The sequence below is a fragment of the Heterocephalus glaber genome, unplaced genomic scaffold (genome assembly GCF_053883595.1).
Source record: "Heterocephalus glaber isolate CG9 unplaced genomic scaffold, H.glaber_assembly_v1.0 deba00001553, whole genome shotgun sequence".
NCBI lineage: Eukaryota > Metazoa > Chordata > Mammalia > Rodentia > Bathyergidae > Heterocephalus > Heterocephalus glaber.
The window spans coordinates 4,253,281-4,276,265 of record NW_028258344.1 but is presented as its reverse complement, the minus strand read 5'-3'; the positions used below and the strand labels follow the sequence as shown (position 1 = coordinate 4,276,265).

Here is a 22,985-nt window from a genome sequence, read left to right as displayed (position 1 = left end):
AAAAAAGGTAAAATTACAACAGATACAGCAGAAATCCAGAGGATCATCAATACCTATTGAGAACTTGCATTCCAAAAAGATGGAAAACACAGAAGAAATAGAACTTTTTGAAGATATACATGAATTACAAAAGTTGAACCAAGAAGAAATAAAAATTCTAAACATCCCAATATCAGTCAGTGAAAGCAAAAATGTAATTAGGAACTTACCAATGAAGAAAAGTCCAGGTCCTGATTGCCTCACTGCTGAATTGTACAAGAAATTTAGGGAAGAGCTTATGTCACTACTTCTCAAACCCTTTAATGAAATTAAAAGGGAAATAATACTCCCAAATTCATTCCTGGAAGCAAGCATTACTTCAATTCTGAAAGTAGAGGAAGACCCAGCAAAAAAAGAGAACTACAGGCCAATCTTCCTAATGAACATAGATGCAAAAATCCTCAATAAGATACTGGCAAACAGAATACAGAAGATCATCAAAATGATCATACATCCTGACTAAGTGGGATTTATCTCAGGGCTGCAAAGATGTTTCAACATATGTAAATCAATAAATATAATACACTATATTAACAGAGTAAAGAAAAAAACTGTATGATCATCTCAACAGATGCAGAAAATGCATTTGACAAAATCCAATACCTATTCATGATAAAAACCCTTCAGAAAAATGGAATAGACGGTCTTTATATCAACTTGATAAAAGTCATCTATGAAAAACCAACAGCCAATATCATGCTAAATGGTCAAAAACTGAAATCCTTCACACTAAAATCAGGAATAAGACAAGGATGTTGACTATTCCCACTCCTGTTCAATATAATTTTGGAAACAGCCACAGCAATTGCACAAGAGAAAGAAATAAAAGGAATAAAGATAGGAAAGGAAGAAATCAAACTGTTATTATTTGCAGATTACATGATACTCTATATAAAAGACTTTAAAAACTCCACCAAAAGTCCTCTAGACTTAATAACCAAATTCAGTAGAGTAGCTGGAAAAAAGATCAACACTCAAAAATCAATAGCTTTGGCCGGGGATTTAGCTCAGTGGTTTTGCCACATGCTGAGCAAGCACAAGGACCTGAGTTCGATCCCCATTACAAAAAAACCCAAAAAAACCCCCAATAGCCTTCTTGTATACAAATTACAGACTCATTGAGAGAGAAATTGGGGAAACAATTCTTTTCATAATAGATTCCAAAAAACTGAAATATCTAGGAATAAATCTAACAAAGGAAGTAAAAAACCTCCACTTTGAAAACTAGAGTACTCTGCAAAAAGAGATTGAAGATGATATTGGAAAACAGAAAGATATCACTTGTTCTTGGGTAGGAAGAACCAATATAGTAAAAAGGGCCATACTTCCCAAACTGCTATGTAGAGTCAATAATCCTGATTGAAATTCCAACAGAATATTACACAGAACTAGAAAAAACTATCCAAAAATTCATTTGGAACCAGAAGAGACCTAAAATAGCAGAAGTGATTCTAGGCAACAAAGACAAGGCATGGGGTTTCACAACCCCCAACTTGAAACAATACTACAAAGCTACTGTGATAAAAACAGCATGGTACTGGCAAAGAAATGGACTGGGGAATCAATGGAACAAATGAGAAGATCCAGAAATAACTTCAGACACACTCAGTCACTTCATATCTGACAGAGGATCCAAACACCCTTACTTGAGGAAAGATAGCATCTTTAATAAATGCTGCTGGAAAAACTGGATTTCAACTTGCCAAAGATTAAAATTAGACCCATATCTTTCACCATGCACTAAACTAAAATTGAAAGGGATCAAAGATCTAAATGTTAAAACAAAAACACTAAACCTGCTAGAAGATAGGTTAAGTAGAACTCTTGAAGACATTGACATGGGAGAAGACTATGAACAAAACCTCAATCTCATGGGAACTAGCACAAAGAATCAACAACTGGGATCTCATCTTATTAAATAGTTGCACAGAAGGAGAAACCACTAACAGAGTGAAAAGACAAGCTACAATGTGGGAAAAATTTTTTACCAGATGTTCCTCAGACAAAGGACTACTATCTAGAATGCATAAAGAACTTTAAAAAATCTGACCCCTCCAAATTTAAAGACCCAATCCAAAAATGAGCATCTAAAATGAATAGACATTTCTTAGATAAAGAAGTAGAAGCAGAAAATAAACATATGAAAAAATATTAAACATCACTGGTCATCCAAGAGATGCAGATGTTAAGATTCCATCTCACTCTGAAAGAATGACTGCTATCAAGAAATCAACCAGTAACAAATGTTGGGGGGACTGTAGGAAAGCAGGAACCCTGCTCCACTGTTAGTGGGAATGTAGCCTGGTGTGACCACTGTGGAAATCAGTGTGGAGATTTCTCGAAAAACTAGGATTAGAAGTCCCATTTGACCCAGCTATTCCCCTACTGGGTATCTTTCCAAAATAATTAAAAGAATCATACCACAGGGATACATGTGTAACCATGTTTTTAGTGGTATGGTTTGTAATAGCTAAATCTTGGAAACAATCCAAATGCCCATCAACTGGTAATTGGATAAAGAAAATTTTTTTATGAAATGAAGTACTCAGCCATAAAGAAAGATAAACTAGAAATATTTATAGCTAAATTGATGCACATTGACACCATACTTTTAAGTGAAAAAAATAGGACACACATGTGTAGATACTGAATTATTTCTCTGATGTGAGAAACTGAAAGTGTAAATGATGACCAAACTGCTTAATAGATAGTGTAAAACAGGAAGAAAATGGTCAAAGGGGAAGGGGAACTGGCCCCGGGGTGGGGGAGATGGGAAAGAAAAAAATGAAAAAAGAAGAAAAAATGGAAACAAATCTTTTGAAAATAGGGAGGGGTGGAGGGCTTGAAGGGAGAGCAGGGAAATGGGAAAAAAATTAGAACCAAGATATATCATGCACAGGTATAAATTCCCAGTGATGAATATGACCATAATGTATACCTAACGTACCAATAAACTCAATATGTTAAAAAAAGAATTGAATTAATGTATTTGTGTGAGTAAATTCAACATCTTCATGATAATTGCCATAATTATTCATGTATTTTTGTATGTGATCACTCCTTTGTGTCAATAAGTAAAATTTTTTGTATTTTTTCCATATAAGTTTTGTGTATATATGTATTGCACTTCTAGAAAAATAGAGCCAGATATCATTTTAGACAATTCATATGCCTTTATTTACAATGCACATGAATTCTAAGAGAAAATATTCCCTTATTGTTTCCATTTTTTCAAGAGAGAAAAATCTAAGTCTAAACAGATGGAGTGATTTGTTCAATCCCACAAGACTACTAACTGGAAGAGCTGGATTGAAGCCCAGTCAATCTAATTTCATGACTCCTAACCATTATGTAAAGACAAACTCTGGCAATCTGAGTGCTTTATACATTGTATTGCTATTTTAAATAAAATATTTTAATTATATTTTTGAGTAGTTTTGCAGCTTATGTATAGAATTGCTATTTATTTGGACATAGTAATGAGTTTCTAGCAATCTCTCAGAACTCTCAGTCCAGTTTTTAGTTATACATTGATTCTTTTGAGGGTCTGTTAAAGTCAACATATGGTATGCAAATACTGATAGTTTTGAATTTTCACTTTTTCTACCTCATTATTCTTTATCTTTTATTGAAGTGGCTAGTACTTCTTATAAAATATTGAATATTGAATATCAATATTGAATTTCTAGTGGGCATCCTGGTCTTATACCTGACTTCAGCCATTTTTCACCTTCTAAAATTTAACCATTAAGGGGACCAAGAGGTGGAGGGACAGAGGTGTATGTGAGGAGAATGGGAGGGAAAAAGAAGATGTGTTATGTACATGCACCAGCTATTTCTGTTCTGGAACATTTTGTTTATGTTAGATGTTTCAATTGCTTGAAGAATTAGTATAGTATAGTTACTTTCTTGGAGGGAGATTTTTTTGTGTGTGATTTCAATTTATCCCTGCCATTTTGTTGTTTTTGTTTTTCATTTGTTTTGATGACTTTCCATTTCTCAACATAAATTGTTCCTTACAGATTTTTACTTAAATTGTATTTTATCTAACTGGATGGTCTTTAGGTAATTACTTGGCCTTATTTAAAATTTTCTGTATTACTTTATTTTTGTAGAACTCTTGCTAGATTAATTTAATCCTTTTATATTTATTTTATTGATATTGTTAGATTTATTTTTGTCATTTTTTTCTACTCACTATTTTAGTTTTGAGATAAGGAGAATATTTTTTACCATTTTATGGTTTCTAAATAATAATTTTTTTTCTTTCCTTCTTTTTTCTTAGTTTATAGGAGTTTATATATTGGTTAGCACTATATTTGTGCAGCAGTTCTCATTTTAGTTTTGGAAACTTTACAATTTTAATATATTTTCAAGCCTCTGAAGAGCTTCAACTGTATGTGATAGTCAGCTTTCTGTCACTGTAACAAATGCCTGAGGTAATAAACTTAAGAACATAAAAAGTTGCTTTTGGCTCACAAATTTTGGAAGTTGTAGCCCATGATTGGTTGACTCTGTTGCTTTGGGCCTTTGACAGAATATCATGGTGGGGAATGGATGGCAGAGCAAAACTGCTTTTATAATGTTACTCATACATTTTTAGTTTACAGACTAAAGTGTATTTCTCCTCAGCTTACTTTATCAAAATATCATTTTCAAACTAAGACAATGCACCTATGCATCCCCCTTCTTGCCTTTATTTTGTAATTTTCATGTTCAGTTGTCTAGAATTATTAATATATTTCATAGACAAACTGCACCTGCATTTAAAAATAACCAATAATTTTCTTTCCTGGCTTTTTTTTTTTTTGCTGAAGAATGTCTGTAAGTAGTGTTTTCTGAATATCTGCCAGGGACAAATTATTGAGTACTGTATATCTGAAAATATTTCATATTTAAGGATATTATGTGGATCATTAGAGATGGGTTTTGTGAAACATATATTGTCTTTTTTTCTTGCTGATATTGACAGTAATAGTAAATATGAGAATGATTTAAAAAATTATACCTGGTTTTCTCTGTTATATGTAAATTAATTTCTATGAAACACAAAATTAAGTTTTGGTAATATTAAACATTTCATTTTATATGAGTTGCCTTCCCACTGAATTCTAGGGATCTCTACTTCCCTATCTTCCAGACATATTTTTGGTCATTTGCATTTTATTCATCTCAATACTCATTTAGATTTGCTTGGTTCTTTTTTTTTTTCTTTTTAATTTTGGACATAAATTTAATTATCTGAGATCAGATGACAAGATATAATAAATGAATGGAAACAAGATTCACCTCTCTCTTAGGAGAGAGGTGAGAACTTTTGGACCAGCTTAGGTTTAGACATTCATCAGATTGGACTAACACTGAAAATAAGACTTTTTGTCATAAAAAGCAAAACAATATATTAGAACTGGTTCCCAGGACTGTCCAAATTAGTTTTAAACGTGGTTTAAATTTGTGTGTGCACTAGCAGGCACACTGGTGCTTTCACACAGAACTACATCCCTCACCCATTCATTCATTTGTTCATGTATTTGAGGATTGAACCTAGGGCCTTTGCACTGAGCTCTATCCCTGGCCTGAAGGGCATGATCTTGCTAGGTTGCCAGGATGAGCCCAAACTTTTCATCCTTCTGCATCAGTCTCCCAGGATGGCCGGATTACAGACAGGCAAGTGCCACCAAACCCAGCTTTTAACATGTCTGTTAATGTCAAATTCTCTTTGTTAAATCTATTCAAAATACTGTATGTCATTTTAGGACTTAATTTATATGTCTTTAGAGTACCCTAAATTGATGGTCAAGATGCCTTACATCTAATGCAGTGATGGTGAACCTTTTAGAGCTTTTAAGGACACAAACAGCCCTCTGTGGCACATGTGGTGTAGGCTCACCACCACTGCCCTAATGGCTAACATCTTCCCCCTAAAATGTCTAAGTGTCTTTTCATTAAGTTGTCATTCTCAAAGATTTCCTGGAGAGGAGCCAAGGGTATGGCTCAGTGGTAAAAGTGCAGGGCCTAGGTTTGATCTCCCAGTCAGTACTGAAAAAAAGAAAAAGAGAAAGAAAAATTATTCTGAGAAAAAAGTTATTAATTAAGCATCTATAAATTCCTCTTCACTTCTGTTATAGTGTAACAATTTATCATCTAACCCATAGTGGTCTATCAACTGAGTAAGGCTTAGTTTTTGTTCTCCTCAGACATAGCTGACTGCAACTCATAAAGCAACAGCTGGCTACAGCTTCTGCACTTCTTTATCAACAGCTGTAACTGTGAGAGGTCATTCTTTGATCTATACATTTTGACTAGTTTTAGCCTCCGAAGGAGGTCTTCCTTGTCCTGCACCTGCTTCACCAATTTTATTATTTCTTCCTTTAATCCTTGTTCAAGATTCTCATTCACAGAATCTTTCTGAAGAGCATTGTATGACCTAGTATCAAGTGAATTAGATTCACATGCACTGATATTTTTGAGAGTATTTTTCAAGTATGTATTTTCTTCAGGTTGACTATCTATGTGTTTAAAACTTTCTTGAAATTCCAAACAGTTTTCTTCTGTTGAAGATGCTGGTTTCTCAGAAAAGGTTTCATCATTTTCTTCATTCTCTATTTTAAGACGTTTTACTACACTGCAACAGGAATTAAATGAAAATCTTGTTTTTCTTAATCTTTCTTTAAGTGTTGCACTCATGGGCACTTTCCGTGAACTATTTGTATGGGGAGATGGTGGATTCGCACAGGCCTGTGGAGTGCTAGGTAAAATCACAGCCGAGTCTGATGGGCTTTCCATACTGGAAATGAAATCTTGGTTTACTTTGCTCCACAGAACTCCGACATCCCGCGCCAGTCGCCTCCTGGGCGGGAGAACCACACCTTCTCCAGCACGCTCTGCTTGGTTCTTTATAGATATCATCTACTTTATTCATCAGCTTATTGATTCACTTAGTCTTTCAGTGATGCTTTATTGTTTGATTCCTACTTTATAGTTTAATAAGGTTTACAAAATACTAAGTTCAGCTTATTAAATTATACACGAGGAAATATTACCAAGGAATTTAGTGTCATTAACTAAGATGGGGTATACAATATCAATATGGATTTTGAAAGGCAAAACATTGAACTTGTCTTGACAGGTGGAACTTGGCTTACCTGTGGGGTATCCAAATTGAAGTGTCTACTAAGTCATTGGCTATATAGATCTGCTGCTCATGAAGGACACACAGACAAGGGATATGACTTTGGAGTCCACAACTGTAGCAGAAGCCAAGAGAGTGGGTGAGGAAGCCCAGAAAATGCTTAGAACTATGATAGTTAAGTGGTTGTGTCAACTTGAATAAGAAACACCCAAATAATGGATCAATAGAGTTCTGGGTGTGGCTGAAGACAGAAGACTTGCCCTGGGTGTGAGTGGCACCAAGCAGTGGACTTGTAGCCTGAATGGAATAAAAAGGAATTGAAGAAGGAAGCTTCATCTCTGTTTCTTGGGAGGAGCTCTAGTCTTCATCTTTATTTTGGATGTTGTCTCCTGGCTTCTGGCAAGACTCTTTAGCCTTCCAGCACAAACCATTTGACCTCCTGATACAGACTCACATGGGACACTAAATTGAGATACTGGCCTCTGATATTTGACTGGATCCTTTGGATTTCCAACGTTCAGACAGCCCTTATGCATCCTTCCACACCTGTCTCTGTGGGTGGCCATAGTAAGCCTATCTTGCAAATCCTTATATATTTACATATCTTGCATTAAATCTGTTTCTCTGGTAAGCACTAACTGACACATGAACTGCAAAAAGGACTGGATCTTGGGGATCACAAATAGGTTTCCAGAAAAGTTGGCAGAAGAGGGGTGAACAAAGTGACTGAGAAGGCCAGTGGGCAGGGAGATAGGAATAGAACAAGGCTTGCTGTCCTATAGTAAGGAGCTCATGGAGTGCATTTTCACAGAGGTCTCTGAAAAGCCACACGGAGTGGAATATCCTGCTGTGTACATCACCCTGCATCACTGGGTATAGATTCCCATACATATGCCCTTGAGTAAGCGAGGTCAAAATCATTTCTCCCTGTTGTTAATTAGCTATGATAGCCACGTGTGTATGGCATTACTAAGATTTGGTCACAGTTTTAGAGTTGCAGAGGTATCAATAGAATCCATATAAATATTTTGTTCCATCTCCAAGTGCTAAATTGTGTAATGATATGAAATTCATCTTAAACATTACACATGAAAGGTGTATATGATTTAAAATGTCATGGTTCAGAGGCACTATATGAGCAAAGTTCCCATAATCAATCAACCAAAGCAAACTATTATTTAGGAACTATTTGAAAATAGATAAGCTGAAAACATCGTATTTTAAGAACAAGAGAAAGGTGTGATTATGAAAAATTACATTTTATATCAACACATTGGTGTATTGGTTAAGTTTAGTGTTGTTTACTTCAAGTTAATGCTTCAAAATATGGAAGGCAATAAATATTGGTGAGAACACGTTTACTTAAATTTCTCTGAAATGACTTTAATTTCTCTTGAACTTAGTGCATTATGTGCACTTATGCACTTTGAAGCAAAAAATATCTTTTAACATTTAAAAGTTAGTATTTTTGCTTTAGAACTTTCAAAAATAAATTTTAATTGGTTCAGACTTTTCCATTGCACACCACATACACTCTAGATACAAATACATAATATTTTAATGTAAATATACAAGCAATATAGAAGAAATTATTAGAAGCCTGAAATCCTCATGTAATGTTGGCTGAGTTTAAAATATTTAAAAATTGAGAAGTTTAAAATCTTAGAAGTCAGTATCTAAAAGGGACTTTGAAGTTTGTGCTCATTGTAGATGAGTAAGAAACTGAGGCCCAGGTATTTATCAAAGGTTGTATATATTTATAAAATATCAATAATAATGACAATAGCACAATAATAATAATAACAATAACAGCAATAACTAATATTTTCAGGAATTATAATACACCAGTTAATGTCCTAAGCGTGTGAACAGTTAGTTTTTACAGGTGAGATTATTTTTCCTGTTTAACAAACATTGAAAGTGGCACACAGACTAAATCATTTCATGCCCTTGTTTAATAAAGTAAGTATAAATTCCATGGTCTCCTTTTGGGACATTTGAAATTCAGAATAGATAATTATGATGAAAATAATTGAAGAAAATAAGAAAATGCTGCTTTTTTCCTCACAATACCTGCCCTCAAATATCCCCTCCTTGAGGGTCACAATTTGTGTAAAGTGACCAGAATCTGTTATGTACTCCTTGGACACATGACACACTTTCCTACTGTATAACCTGTTATTTGATTATCACAATATCTCAGTGAGGTGGACATTCAAATTCAGGGCCTACTTTGTCATTCCAAACCCTCTATCTTTCACCAAAGAAAAGGCAGATGTCTCTATTTCCTATCTACAGTCTCATTATGGCACAATAACAAATTATTGACATCAAGGATCCATGAATTTGACTCAGCTTCAATCATGGTGCCCTTGTGCCCAATATACACCAACTTATCAAATTTATTTGATTTCATTAAATTATTTGAAAGGAAGAGAACTTCACAATAATTTTCATTTTTCTGGAAATGGAGCATAATAAAGGCATGTCATGAAAAGGGGGACAACGTCAGGGTCACATGGGTTTGAATTTCAGTACTACGATACTTGCCAGCAGTATTTATGTGGGCAAGTTCCTCAAGACTTTTGAACTTCAGCTTTTTCATATATTAAATGGTACAGTAATGATTTTCAGGTCATGGTAGGTATGAAGTAATTAGCGCATGTAAATCTCTTCGACACCTTGTGTCTAAATATTAGTTGAGTTGGTGAACATCATTTAATAAATGAAAAGCCCCACTAGAAGTCATGCAAAATGGAGAAAGAGCTGGGTAGCAGGACAGTAGGAGGGTAGAACCACTCAAGCTTGATTATTACAACCTTAGATATTCACAGAAGAGAGTCTCAGTTCCTACAAATGCCAAATGTCTTGCAGTTGCTAAAGTCCCAGCTGTACCATCAGGCTTAATTTAGTCACAGATCAAATGCCATCATGCATTTGTTTCTTCCCAGCTGCTTTTGCTGTGGGCTGGGAAAAGTTATAGCTGTAGTACACAGATCCCCTGCTGACAAACTGTGAAGCGTGGGGGCTGCTTTGTGAGTTACTTTATCTAAGTTTAAGCTAATGAGGATGTTTAGCACAGTCCTTAGCAATTTGTCAACACCTTGGCTTTCTAGAACCATTTCCCAGGGCATTGAATAAACATTTAAATGTTAGAGACAAAACAAGCTTCTCATTAAGAATAATGTTATATGTTCTCTGTGTGCCTTACCTAGCTATTTTAGAAATGAAGAAGCATTTCTTTTCAGCTGGTGATTTAGTAGGAATTCACAGGATATTCTTACAAGAGTTGACAAGGAGATTTTTCAAGAGTCTTCTAGACTTTGATGGGAAAATCTTTTGCAAATCTACCAATCCAAGCCTTTCAATAGATATTTTTTTTTTGCACAGACAGGATTTTAGAGATGACAAATTCTGAAAGAAAATAAACCGGAAGTGAAATAGTTTTAGGACATTCTGCTCATGTCACCACCTACACTGGGTCAGCTGATAAGAGCACAGGACTATAAATTGCTTAGATGTTTTGGTGCTTTATGACTATTCATTGGTTAAGAAGTATTTGCTGAACTTTAGTTTCCTAGTTATAATGTATGTACCATGGTTATGTAAGTGTTTTCATTAGGGGAAGCTGCATGTAGAGTATATTAGAACTCTATTCTATTTTTGGAACTTTCCTGTGAGTCTAAAATTATCCCCTAAACTTGAGAAAGCTTAATAAAATGTTAAAAATCATGTATGTAGTAGTTAAGTGAGACATCTAGTTTTAATCTCATCTTCTATTTGGACTTTCTGAGATTATGTGAATTATAGAAGACAAGTAGAAAATAGAAAGTATTATTTATTAAACAGCTGTTCTAGACACTTGGAGCACATGGATAAACAAAATGCACAAATTTCCCACTTACATTAGTGTAGAATGGAAGGCTGACAATAAAGAGTGAGCGTCAAGAATTAGTGAATGAATGAATTAATAAATTAATGAACAAATGAACTAAGAATGTGGTGATGTTAAGGAAAAAACAACTGAAAGATGGGTAGGAATGATCAGTGTTGTCTGACAGGGAGGACTGACATGGGGCGGGTTCCCAGTTTTATACAGGGTGGGCCTCATTGAGAGGGTAACGTGACAAAGGCTGGTAAGAGCTATTACGTCTAGGTTGTCTGGGGAAGTGTGTCCTGGAAGAGGAAGAGCCAACACTGAGACCTGAGGTGGGCGCTTGCCATGGGAGTGGCAGAGCACAGTGCTGAAGCACAGGAGAGAGGAAGCAAAGGGATAGGCGGTGAAGTTTCCCATCCGTAGTAATTACTTTCTCTTCTCTTCAGTTGGTGATAAATACACTTGGCTCACTTGCAAGGAGAACTACAAGAGCAACAACAACAACAAAACATTTGTGAGACACATAGGACGTCCCAGAATTTAGGGTGACTGTTTACTTACCTCTCACAATAAACCCATAAGGTGGGAACAGCTATTCTGTTTTAGGGTAAGACTTTTGAAGCTCAGAGAGAGTAGGTAGCTTACTCAGTCACACAGCAAATACACAGTACAGCCAATGCTGCTCAAACATTACCTCTCGGTGTTGGGCCATGACTTATCTGTAATACTCACTGTGCACTGCCGCCAGCTTTGTACCATGCAGATTAAGTATGGCAGTGCTTCACTTCTTTAACCTTTTTGGTATCGCATTGATTATAAAATATTGAGCAGTGCTTCAGGTAGTTTGATACATTACTTTGTTTTCATTTTCAAACACCTACTGAATCTCAGGTATCCAATTGGGTAGAAGTAGAATTTTGTTCCCCAACTGTTAACTCATTCTAAGTAGAAGACTTCTTGTTATTATTTTAAAAAATTTTTTGTTACTGTAATGTTGAAAAGTTTCAGCCAACTGGAGAGAGGCATGCTATGACGTAACACAGAATCAGGAGTAACAGCTTTTTCTTAATATTAGAAGATTTATTAATAATATCAAGAAGAACTGAGAGGAGGAGGGATGAGGTGGGATTGAAGGAGATTAAAAAAAAGAATGCAGCTGTATTATGTACATTTAGCCACTCCCCAAGATGATTGTAAACTGCATATATTTCAAACATGTACTAATAAATTTTTTTAAAAAGAATATTGTTTTATACAAAAATAATTTTCTTTGTCATCTAAACCAAAATCATTACCCAAGCTTCAATAGAACAGAACAGGAGAAACCCTTTCAGATTAGATTTAGTAGGAAAATAGTTTGCTTGCATGGGAAATTTAGTCTTATATAGAGGGAAGCCACAGGACCTATTTCATTCACAGGATGCTCATTTCATGCAAAGTGAACACTTTAGTTACTGAATAGTTAAAAAAAAGAAAGAAAAGAAAAAATGTGGCAACTGTGTGGGACGAAGTAAAGCCTGAGAATTTAAAGAAAAAGTGACAATATCAAAAATAAAATAAATATATAAAAATGAATTAATATGACTATGAAAATAGGGTAAATATCAGACAAGATTATTGTCCCTTGGATAAGGTAAGACAGAAAAATCTGCTGGAGAACATGAGACATGACCAAAAGTAAACAAGGCATAAGTCTCAGAAGGGTCAAAATTGTCTTAGGAAAGATTAAAAGCTTATTTTAAAAAGCAAGTATATGATGATGGCTTAAGATTTCTGTATAAATAGTTTTTTCTTATAAAGTTGTGCCTACTTTCACAAGAGATTATTTGAAATACTCAGAATGAATATTATTGGCTCAGCACTTTTATGACAGTTTCAGATTTATAGCTTCATAAGATGGAAGATTTTGTGCTTCTTTCTTACGGTATCATTATTAGTAGCAGAAAGTAGAGATCTTATTCTACAAAGTCCCAGCTATAGAGTGGAATCCCGTTTTTCAGGAGGAGAAATTACTAAGGGTAGAGTTGACTTCTTCCTCTTTTCCTCCCTGCAGTTCTCTGTCTAGCTGTCACTTCATGTTACTTGCTTGGACACAGTCCATTGTTTTGCTCAGTTAGTACAGCCACAGTTCCAATCTAGTGTCTTCCAGTAGTTTTTGTTGCCTGTGTGTGGTCAGCTCTATCTTCCCATCTCTCAGTACGTGCTGGGCAGCGATCAGAGATGGCTCCATTCAGTCTTCAATGGAGCACTGTTATATGGAACAAAGAGACAAGCTGGATCTGGAGATGAAGACTTTTTAAGACAGGGTCAAAAGTTTCAGAAGATGCCCCCTTGATTCTATGCCTTTTTTTCTCTTAAGTTCTTATGTAAACATAAAAGAATAATTCAGTCAAGATCAATGCTAAAATAATTAAGATTATAACCTGAAAATATATTGCTCAAAACATAGTTGATTATTCTATAGTATCTCATTTCCTCCTGTGAGTGCCTGGAAGGTGGAAGGGGCCTGAGTCTGACTGATGTGAACATTGTGTCTGTCACCTTCTCCAACAATTTCTAAGGTTTGTCATTCAGTCCATCTATTTGGGAGAAAAGTCTTGGTCCTGATGAAACAGCTCTACAAGACAGTGGATCCAAAGGTTAGACTATTTTAGCATTTCTCGGCAGGATTTACCAATCTTGATGAGTAAGCTGGTTTCCAGCTGGGCTGTTGCTGGTTTAGCATTATTTAGAAATATTTTTAGCCCTTTGTCATCTCTTTCTGATACCTCGAGCTAAGGTGGCTTGCCGAAAATCACATGGGAACATGGACCCTGCTTAGGACCGTGGTTCTGAGCATATGCAGAGGAATGCAGAACAAGTGCAAATTCTCAGCAGGGTCAATTACTTTTCTTTCCATAGATCATTTCAGAGTGGATATTTTTGAGGAAGTTGTACATATATCTAACATTTTATTTTGGTGAAGGTAATGTCATCAAGGGACCTAGATTTATAGAATTAGGCTCAAAATTAGTTCTTGAGTTACCTTTCTTATTAATTAGTTAAGGACCTCTGAAATTCTATATATAAAATTGCCATATTTTCTGAATCCAATTCAACATTCATAAAGTGGCTAGCATTAACTGTTTCATGAAAATTTTGTTAGCAGAATAATCTATACTTCAGTATTTAAAAATAGTCATTGTGTTCTTCAATGAAAACAACTTTCTTTTCCTTTGAAAGTTATGAAAACTTTGAATTCAAAATCCTATATTTTGAAGAAGACAAATTTTGTTTTCCGAACTGTGCTCATCATTGGAGGATATTTGCTGATGCCTAAAAGCAGTTCATTAGAAACATAATATTCTTACATGCATATAATTGTTTCATTTTTATACTTAGCAACAGATGCTGGTACTTGTTTAGAGAACTTTCTTGATTGTCATTTTCCCTTCCTCATGAAACCTAAATCATGCAGTCACAAAATTCTAGATAAAATTTATCTGTAAGTTTACAGCACAGTTCAGGTGAAGATTGTAAGATAGTTACTCATTCTGCTTTTAAGAGTGGTCTCACTTTCAACATGACAAGACATTTCCAGGTAACAAGAACCATGGGCCATGTAGAAAACAATGGTCTTTTCTGAAAGAAAGTGGCTTTGTAGTTAGGTAATTCTGGGCTTCAGTCCTTGTTCTGCCATTTGCTAGTAGTTTGACAATCATTATTTCACCTCTTTAAACTCCATTTCTTCCGGTGTAAGGTGAAGATGATAATATCTACCTCTGTGTGTGTTTTACTGTCTTTAAAGGGCCTAGTAGTGTGCTTGGCATGTGATAAACATTCACATATGGTAACTGGCCTCTAAGAAAGGGTGACAAAAGCTGAACTCAACCTAGCCATCTATTAATCAAGCGATCATGGGCAAGCAAGATAATTTCTCTAAGCCTTAATTTACCAATCTATTACTTTTTATTGAAACTTATTTGTATAGCTGCTTATATAGTGCCTAGAACAGGAAACATATTTGGTCGCATATGGAAATTCCTACCTTTTTAATTTACCTTTCTGACACTTTCTTGTCTGTCTCTTGAATGAAGCACAGCCCTGAAAGGGACAGATTGACCCCCAGCTGTTCCAGCTTTGGCCTCCGGTACGGTCTTCACTCCCAAGCACATCACTGGGGCCAGGGCTTCCATTCCTTATCTTTTGTGTGTTCAGAGAATCTTTCTGTTTCTTGAAATGAGGGGGTGGATTGTGCTCAGCCAGATTTTGGCAGCATCTTTCTGTAATTTTACGTTGGTTTGCTTAAACAGGGATTGCTTTGTTGACACACATTAGCCATATGGGAACGGTTTGGATGGTACCGTTGACAGTCATGTTTACTTTGCTGTTTGTATGCCCCCCCTCTTCTAGTTCTAAAACAGAGCTGGGAGATTCTAACCACACTGTAATAAGTAGCATTTTCTTTCTTCTTTTTTCCACTTACTTCTTCATATACAACTTGCTCCTTGTTTGCAGATGCAGGCAAATTGCTGAGGTGTGCATCAGAATTGATGGTGGGAAGCGTGCTTCAGAATCTTCTATTTTAAGAAAAGCATTAAGTTTCCACGGGTGCAACTGTGAAACAAACCAAAAAGACAAAAAACCAAGTGTGACAAATAAGCTAATATGATGAGTCAAAGGGAAAAAGTTTTAAAGTTTAAAAAAGAAATTATTACAAATACATAGACAGGGGAATGGTATGACTGTTCTTATGGGCATTTGGGAGTAAGTCAGACTAAAAACTACACTAAAATTGAAATAAAAAACACTGCACTACTACATATTTAGACATATTGCAAACACTATAAATATTTCTTCTGACTGAGAAGTGGAAATTTTAATCAATTTTGGAAAGGAAGGTTAGACGGTTTACAATCTATAAATAACTCTGGACAATGTATTTAATTTGGTGGATGATATTGTCCAAATAAGGCATTTGGACTAGATTCTCAGGAAATAAGTCTGAAAGAAAAAAACCCAGACAAATGTGTTTATATTCCACAGTTTCATGTCATGAAAATATTGAATTGAGGAGAAAATTCTCTAAGTAAAATATACATTTTAATTTAATAAATTGTGTTAATAAATTAATAAAATATATTCTTGGTTATTTACTTTTGATTTGTCAGTCTTTGTACTCATAAAGAAGAATTCACTATGCAAATGATCTCATAGAATCTGAAATGCACATCCACCCCACCCCAAGTATGTTAAAATGGGGCCTTAGCTACTTGGGGAAAATTTCACTGGAAAATCTATTGTGAGGAAGAGACAGCTAGAGGTAAGGAGGGAAATTTTGGCCTGTGGTTTTAGAAATGAGAAATTTCATCTAATTCCTTGGAAATTTCTAGAAAGTTCAAATTGTAATTCCCACAAACTCAAATCGACTACAACCTCATGCATTTGCACTTGCACTTCCAGAAGAAAATTTTCTTCTTGGTTATGAAAATATAATTTCTCCTTTAATGGACTTCCTTTTCTTTGTAAGCATGCTTGCTTTTATTATTCTGAAAGGAGAAATGTAGTCAGGTCATTGGATGACAGCTGCACATTGACTTTGGCACAGTAAAGAGAGCCTGTTTCTTTGTTATTATTAGCTTATAGGTAAAGTGTTCACTTATGAAAATAAGAACACTATAAGATGTGGATCTTGTGTGAATTTTCTCTAATTAGAATAAAAGCCTGTATATGAAAGCAATTTCTCTATATGTTTAAATATTATTATACATGCATAGCCTCATTAAATTATTCATTACATAAGAACATCTGTGGGTTCCACTTGAGATTAAAGGAACTGTGGATCAAAAACATAGATGTACAATGGTTGTGTCCATACTGAATGTATACAGGCTTTTAAAAATTGTCATTATTCCATACACAATATAGTGTAATAACTAATTACATGGTATTTGCATTATATTAGAAATTATGAGTAATTTAAACATGATTTAAAGTATATAGGAGGACATGCTTGGTTATATGAAAATCCTACCTCATTTTAAATATGAGAAACTTGAATATTCACAGATTCTGAGTTCCTGAAGGTCCTGGAGCCAATTTTCCCACAGATATCAATGGATAGCTGTGCTCACTGAGTGTTCCCCAGGTGCAACATATAATTTTGTGTATGGTAGAAATACAGCAGTTAACACAAAAGGTGTAGATTTTTGTTGCAGGCATAGGATGAGTTTGGATGAGGACTGCTTTTGTAAGAATATTCAGAAAAAAATCTCAAAATATTTGTCACTTTGAATGATATCCATTCTAAATATTCCATGAATTGTTGAAATATTAGGGTGCACAAGAACTACTTGAGGAACTGACTGAAGTGCAAGTTCTCACATCATGTGCAGAAATCCTAACCATTACATACCAGTTGGGGCCCAGAAATCAATTTTAAGTATTCAAACACTAGGATGCAAATGGTTCACAATTTGAGAAACTCTGCTATACAGTAATAAAAATTCCATTTGTTATCTTTTATGCAAATTGTTTTTCTTATTGTCATCAATAATATCCCACTATACCAGTAGGAATTGCAGCGAACTTAAAGCCAGACTGACTTTGTTCATTTATAAAAATAAAAACTTGTACTCAGAATATTTCTACTTATGGATTGTTCATCTCCAATCATATGATTAATGTAAATAATATATAATCCTTTATAGTTTATACCTATATATATATATATATGTATATTTAAGTGTGGTTATTTCTCTTGTTTAAAATATCTTTGTTTATATTTGTGAGCATTTGTTGTGTATGCTCAGGCAATAAGTGCATATTGATAATAAATGTAAGCAGTAAGTACATGTGGCTCATGATTTTTATGCTCCTTTTTCTGAAAATAGACTTTTCAAAATGGCTGAGTTTTGTGTTAGTTCTGTATTTACCTGGGTCACAGTTAATTAAGGATTGAGCAGACAATCAAATTCTTTGATTACTCCCTTATTGATCTCGTTTTCTCTTTAAATCTCCCTTCAAATTGCTAAAAAGTTTCTATTCCCAAACATACATTTATAGTCTGCTTAAGGATGTGTGTGCCAGTTAAGCTGGATTGTCAAATTGATCGATTGGGAGCACACAGGGGATTAGTAAAGCACATTTTGTCTATATGTCTGGGTGGATTATGGAGGACCTTGGGTACTCTATCTAATCCCTGACCCCTTCCTCTTGGTTATTCTTCTTCGGTGTTCTGCTTCCAGGCCACCACAAAGTGAGCAGCTTTGCTCCATTATACCCTTCTCCCATGACGTTTCTGCTTTGGAGCCAGCTGACCATGGACTGAAACCTCAGAAACCATCAGCCAAATAAACCATATCCTACCTTAAATTGTGGATATTGACATTTTGACCCAGCACCAGGAAAGCTGACCAATATAATATATGATTTCTCTACATTGCCCAGAAATTTCACAGTTTCAGGGATGAGGCCAATAGCACACTCCTCCTCACTCATGTCACCACTGTGCACCCTGTTCTTCCGCCGGAGGGAATTTTCTATGGCTTTTTAGTTATATCAGATTTGAGGTTAGACTTTTCCTTTTTAAAAACAATATGCTCTCAGCTGTCTTTTCTTTAAATGACTATTTATGAGACATACTTTTCATACTATATAATTTACCTGTGTAAAGTATACAATGGAATATTTTTAGTAAATTCATAGGAATGTATAAATATTAGCATGATATAATTATAGAATATTTTCTTCCCCCGAGAAATAAATTTACATACATTAGAAGTCACTGCTCAACCCTACATAACCATGAATCTACTTTCTGCTTTTATAGATTTGTCTATTAGGGATATTTCATAAAAGTTGATTCATAAAATATGTGGTCTTTTGTGACTAGCTTTTTCCATTTTAACATTACAATTCCAAGTTTCATCCCATAGTGTCATGTAATTCACTCATTTTTATGGCTGAGTAGTGTTTCATTATGTGGTTAGGCAGCAATTATATTGATCCTTTTATTAGCAAATAAGCATTTGTTTTTTCCCAATTTTGGCTATTTTGCATACTACCATAAATATTTATGTATGTTTTGACTTTTTATCTTGTTGTATTGTTGTCATTTTCCAAGATCCAACCCAAGTAACTGTCCTCTATGGAATCTCCCTTCTCTTTTTCAGTCACTCCCCACCTTCCTTCCCATTATACTCCCAGTGCCTCACCTGTGTTTGGCTTCTCTGGCCTCTCTCCACTGTGGTCTTTCCAGGGGTCAGACAGCATTTCACCATTTTTACATCTGCCCTGGTGACTGGCACGGTCCCTAGTCAACACTGAGATATGTGGTGGCTTTTGGAATCAAGGAAAAAACACAGTACGGAAATGAGGAAGGAAAGGAGGAGTTAAAGTTTTAAAAGCCTCTACCTTGTTTTTAATTGAATCAGTTCTGTATCTTCTGAGATACTTGATTTCAGTAGGCAAACACATTGCTGGAGGAGTGAGAAAAGGGGCTCTTTTGGAAAGAAATCAGCTCATATTAATAATACAAAATTTAGAGGCTTAAGGAGTTCTAGCACACTTCCAATTTTATCAGAACAGAAAAAGGGACAGCAATGGCAGCAGTGAGTCAGAAAATTAAATATCCACAAGCTGTAGATAGACAACTAGATATTGCAGTGATTAGTCATGATAGCGCCATTTAATTTATATTTGAAAAAGATGCCTTTTAAAAGAATGTGTTTTGGTAGTTCTTTTTCTTGCAACATTTATTGTAGAGTTGGGAAATTATGATAATATGTGAAAATGTATGATATGTATATATTCTGACATATGTATGTTTTTGTCAAGACTATTTGAGAGGGAAAGGCCTTTTTTTAATTTGGAGGAGAGGAAGTATACATCAAAATGTACATACCTATGTGTGTATTTCAAAGTAAATAGGAGAGCCATTCATTTCCATAGGATCTCTTATAAAAAGAAGAGTAAATCTGACCTGGAGAATCTCTGCTACTCGTTTGGGAAAGCTCAGTGGCCTTGTTCAATGGGATTAGGGAGCAGGGAGCAAGCCCCGCATTGTTCCTGACTTCACCCTCACCCAGCTATTAGTGAGCATTTAAAGCTGCCATAGGAAATACCTGTTGGCATGAGAGTAGAGGCAATTGGCAGTTTTCAGGAAAGATAGATGTTTTTTATGTTTTGTGCCCCCAAGAATGACAATAAAGGTCATCAACGCAGTCAGATTTTACTTATTCTTTCTTTTCTGTGCAGCACACCTTGCCTGTATCATTACCTTTCCGTTGTTACTTTTGTTCAAGGGTTTGAGCTACAGATTCTGGCCTGGTAAAAATGAAAGAGGTGCTCTTGACAATATTCAAAACTAACACCCTGAAAGCTAGTGGGTGGTTCTAATAACAACTCATCAGAACCTGTCTGGAGTGTGGGAGTCTGTACAATTGGGCTAGGAGGCATTCTGATGGTTTACATCTGCTGTCTCAATTTGCTGTGTCCATGAAATAGTTATTTTGATTCATGTTTTTTAAGGGACGAGATGGCAATGTTGAGATTGTCTATTGTTTTCCATTTAATTTTTCATTCCATTTTCTCTATCAGTGATTAAGTAGAGTCCCTCTTTTATAAGAGGCACATATTTGAGCATTCAATTTGATCTTATCCAAACTAACACCTTCTTTGAGGCTCTGGAGCCCATCCCTTTGTACCTTCTAGTAAAGGTGCTGTCTTTTAATTTATCTATTAGTGGCACCAAATCTTTTTCTACCTGATTTGCCCACCGTGTTAACATATCATTAAGCATTTAAAGACTTTTTAAAATTATCTTTGTCTCACTAGCTACCCTGACTCTCTCGTTTCATGTGAAGGCAAACTTCTTCAAATGATTAATGTTCACGTCCGTCTCATCACATACTCCCCTCTCCACCTAGTGCACCTCATTCTTTTCCTACTATTCTATAAAAACCACTCTAACCAAAGTAACCATTAACTGCTCAATCACCAAGTAATGCGTACACCCTTCTACACCTATCTTAGAAAGCCATTCACAATATTTGACCTTATAAACCATTCTTTCCTGCTTTGAGATTTCCTCCCCTTTGATTTCCATGTTTCCTCTACCTTCTAATGTCTTGTTTTCAGTCTCCTTGGATGGCTTATGTTCTTGATCTAGCCCTGCGTTATTAATGTTTCCTAGAGTACAATCTTTGGTTTGTTTTCTTTATGTATTCACTGTCAGTAAATTTTCCAAAACCTGATGTCTCCAAAATTTAAATCTACTACCCAGATTTCTTAACTTCAAAATTATATGTATAGCCACTGACTGATCATTTCCTTTTGGTTGTTCTGCACAGATGTCAGAATCAATGTGTGAAAACTAGAGTCCATATCTTCCTCTCCAAACCTACTCCTTCTCTTATTTTATCAATGATACATCACATCTAAAAAATTGGAATCAATGTAAACACCACCCTCCTCCTTCATTTGGCTACCAGTGCCTGTTGAGTATATTTCCTGTATTTTATTTGGAACATAGTCTCATCTCTCCAATAAATTACTGTTTTAATTCATTTCTTCATTTCTTCTTGTCTTGATTAGCATAATAACCTCTTGAATATTCTCCCTGCTATCAGGCTTTTTTTTTTTCTTTGCAATTTGTTTTTCTTGGGACTCTACTGCCAGGGACATTAACTGCAAATCACATCATGACATTCCTATCCTTAAATTTTGTCAGGGGTTTCTAAATTTCTATGCTTGGCAAATGAATTATTTCAAACTGGGATCCATGTCTTTGTATCTGTACCTGTCATTTCTCCCACAAGCAGGACTCCCTCAACCTGAACCCCACCTTCACATTAACTTCAAACACAAATGGGAATGCTCTTGGAATGCCATCCATATGTACTTTAGTTCTTTCCTTTCTCCAGAATGTTTTTATTTTCTGCAAAAGTTTTTTTTGATTTGTTACAGTTTGATTCAGTCCTTTCTCTGAATTGAGCTGAATTATATTCACTCTTCTTTGGTTATATGGTCCATAAATTATTCCCCATTTATTTTTAACATATTTTCAAGACTTTACTCAAAGTACTGTATTACTACACTTATTAATATCAGACATAAATTGTTAACTTGTTTATAAGCTTTTCTTTTTGTCTTTGGCACACACTAACACACTAGAAAATTAATTATTGTACAGAGTATTATTAAATTACTGACTAGATGTATCTAAGTCTGTTTTTTAAATTCCCTGGAGAGATTATGTTAACATTATCTTAAATGTTATAGTGGAAGGCTATTTTCTTCCCCTAAAAGAATTTGAAAATTTCATATAATATATCTTTTCATAGAGGATGTTGATTTCTCTTTGATTTTCTCAATAACACCATTTTCTATACCAACTTATTTTTGATAAAATAGACCTTTGGTGGCAGAGATCTTAGGTAATGATTTTGAAAAAATAAGTCACTGGGAAATTCTTGTTTGGTAAATTAAAACTGCCCTAAAATGAGTTCACTTTATGAGATGCCCTCAACCTGCCTGAGGTCTGAGACTTCTGAGGTTGTAGGATGTTCATTTGTTTCCTGTCATTTATTTGTAAATGTTTAGTATAAGAGAGAAAACGTTTTGAAAAATAAAATAGCCCATGTTTACATGTGAATAGTTTTAAGGAAATATTTTGATTTAGATATTTAGATAAAATCTCACATTTTATAGTTATGAAAAATGATGCTTACCATGTGTTCACCATGCGTCATGTGGCTGGAAACAGCAAGAACATCAGAGGTGTAGCTGCACTCTGCATTTGGACCCCACACTTTCCTTTCTGGATGATGGGTGTTTCCTCAAAGTTGCTACCTACTTTCTCTGTTCCTGCTTACTGAATGCCACATGATTGTGTAATGTTCTATTTTCTTTTTTTTCTCACCTCAAAATTTCAAATTTTCTTCATCTCCTCCTATT

General features: G+C 35.1%; 1 protein-coding gene across 1 annotated transcript; it reads right to left on the bottom strand.

The window, feature by feature from the left end:
• Positions 1-6,116: 6,116 nt before the first annotated feature.
• Positions 6,117-6,840, bottom strand: LOC101705988 (swi5-dependent recombination DNA repair protein 1 homolog). Its single transcript, XM_087190597.1, is given in 2 exon segments — positions 6,117-6,231; positions 6,234-6,840. Coding segments are annotated over 2 exon segments (693 nt in total). The 5' UTR covers positions 6,826-6,840; the 3' UTR covers positions 6,117-6,130.
• Between the last annotated feature and the right edge of the window lie 16,145 nt (positions 6,841-22,985).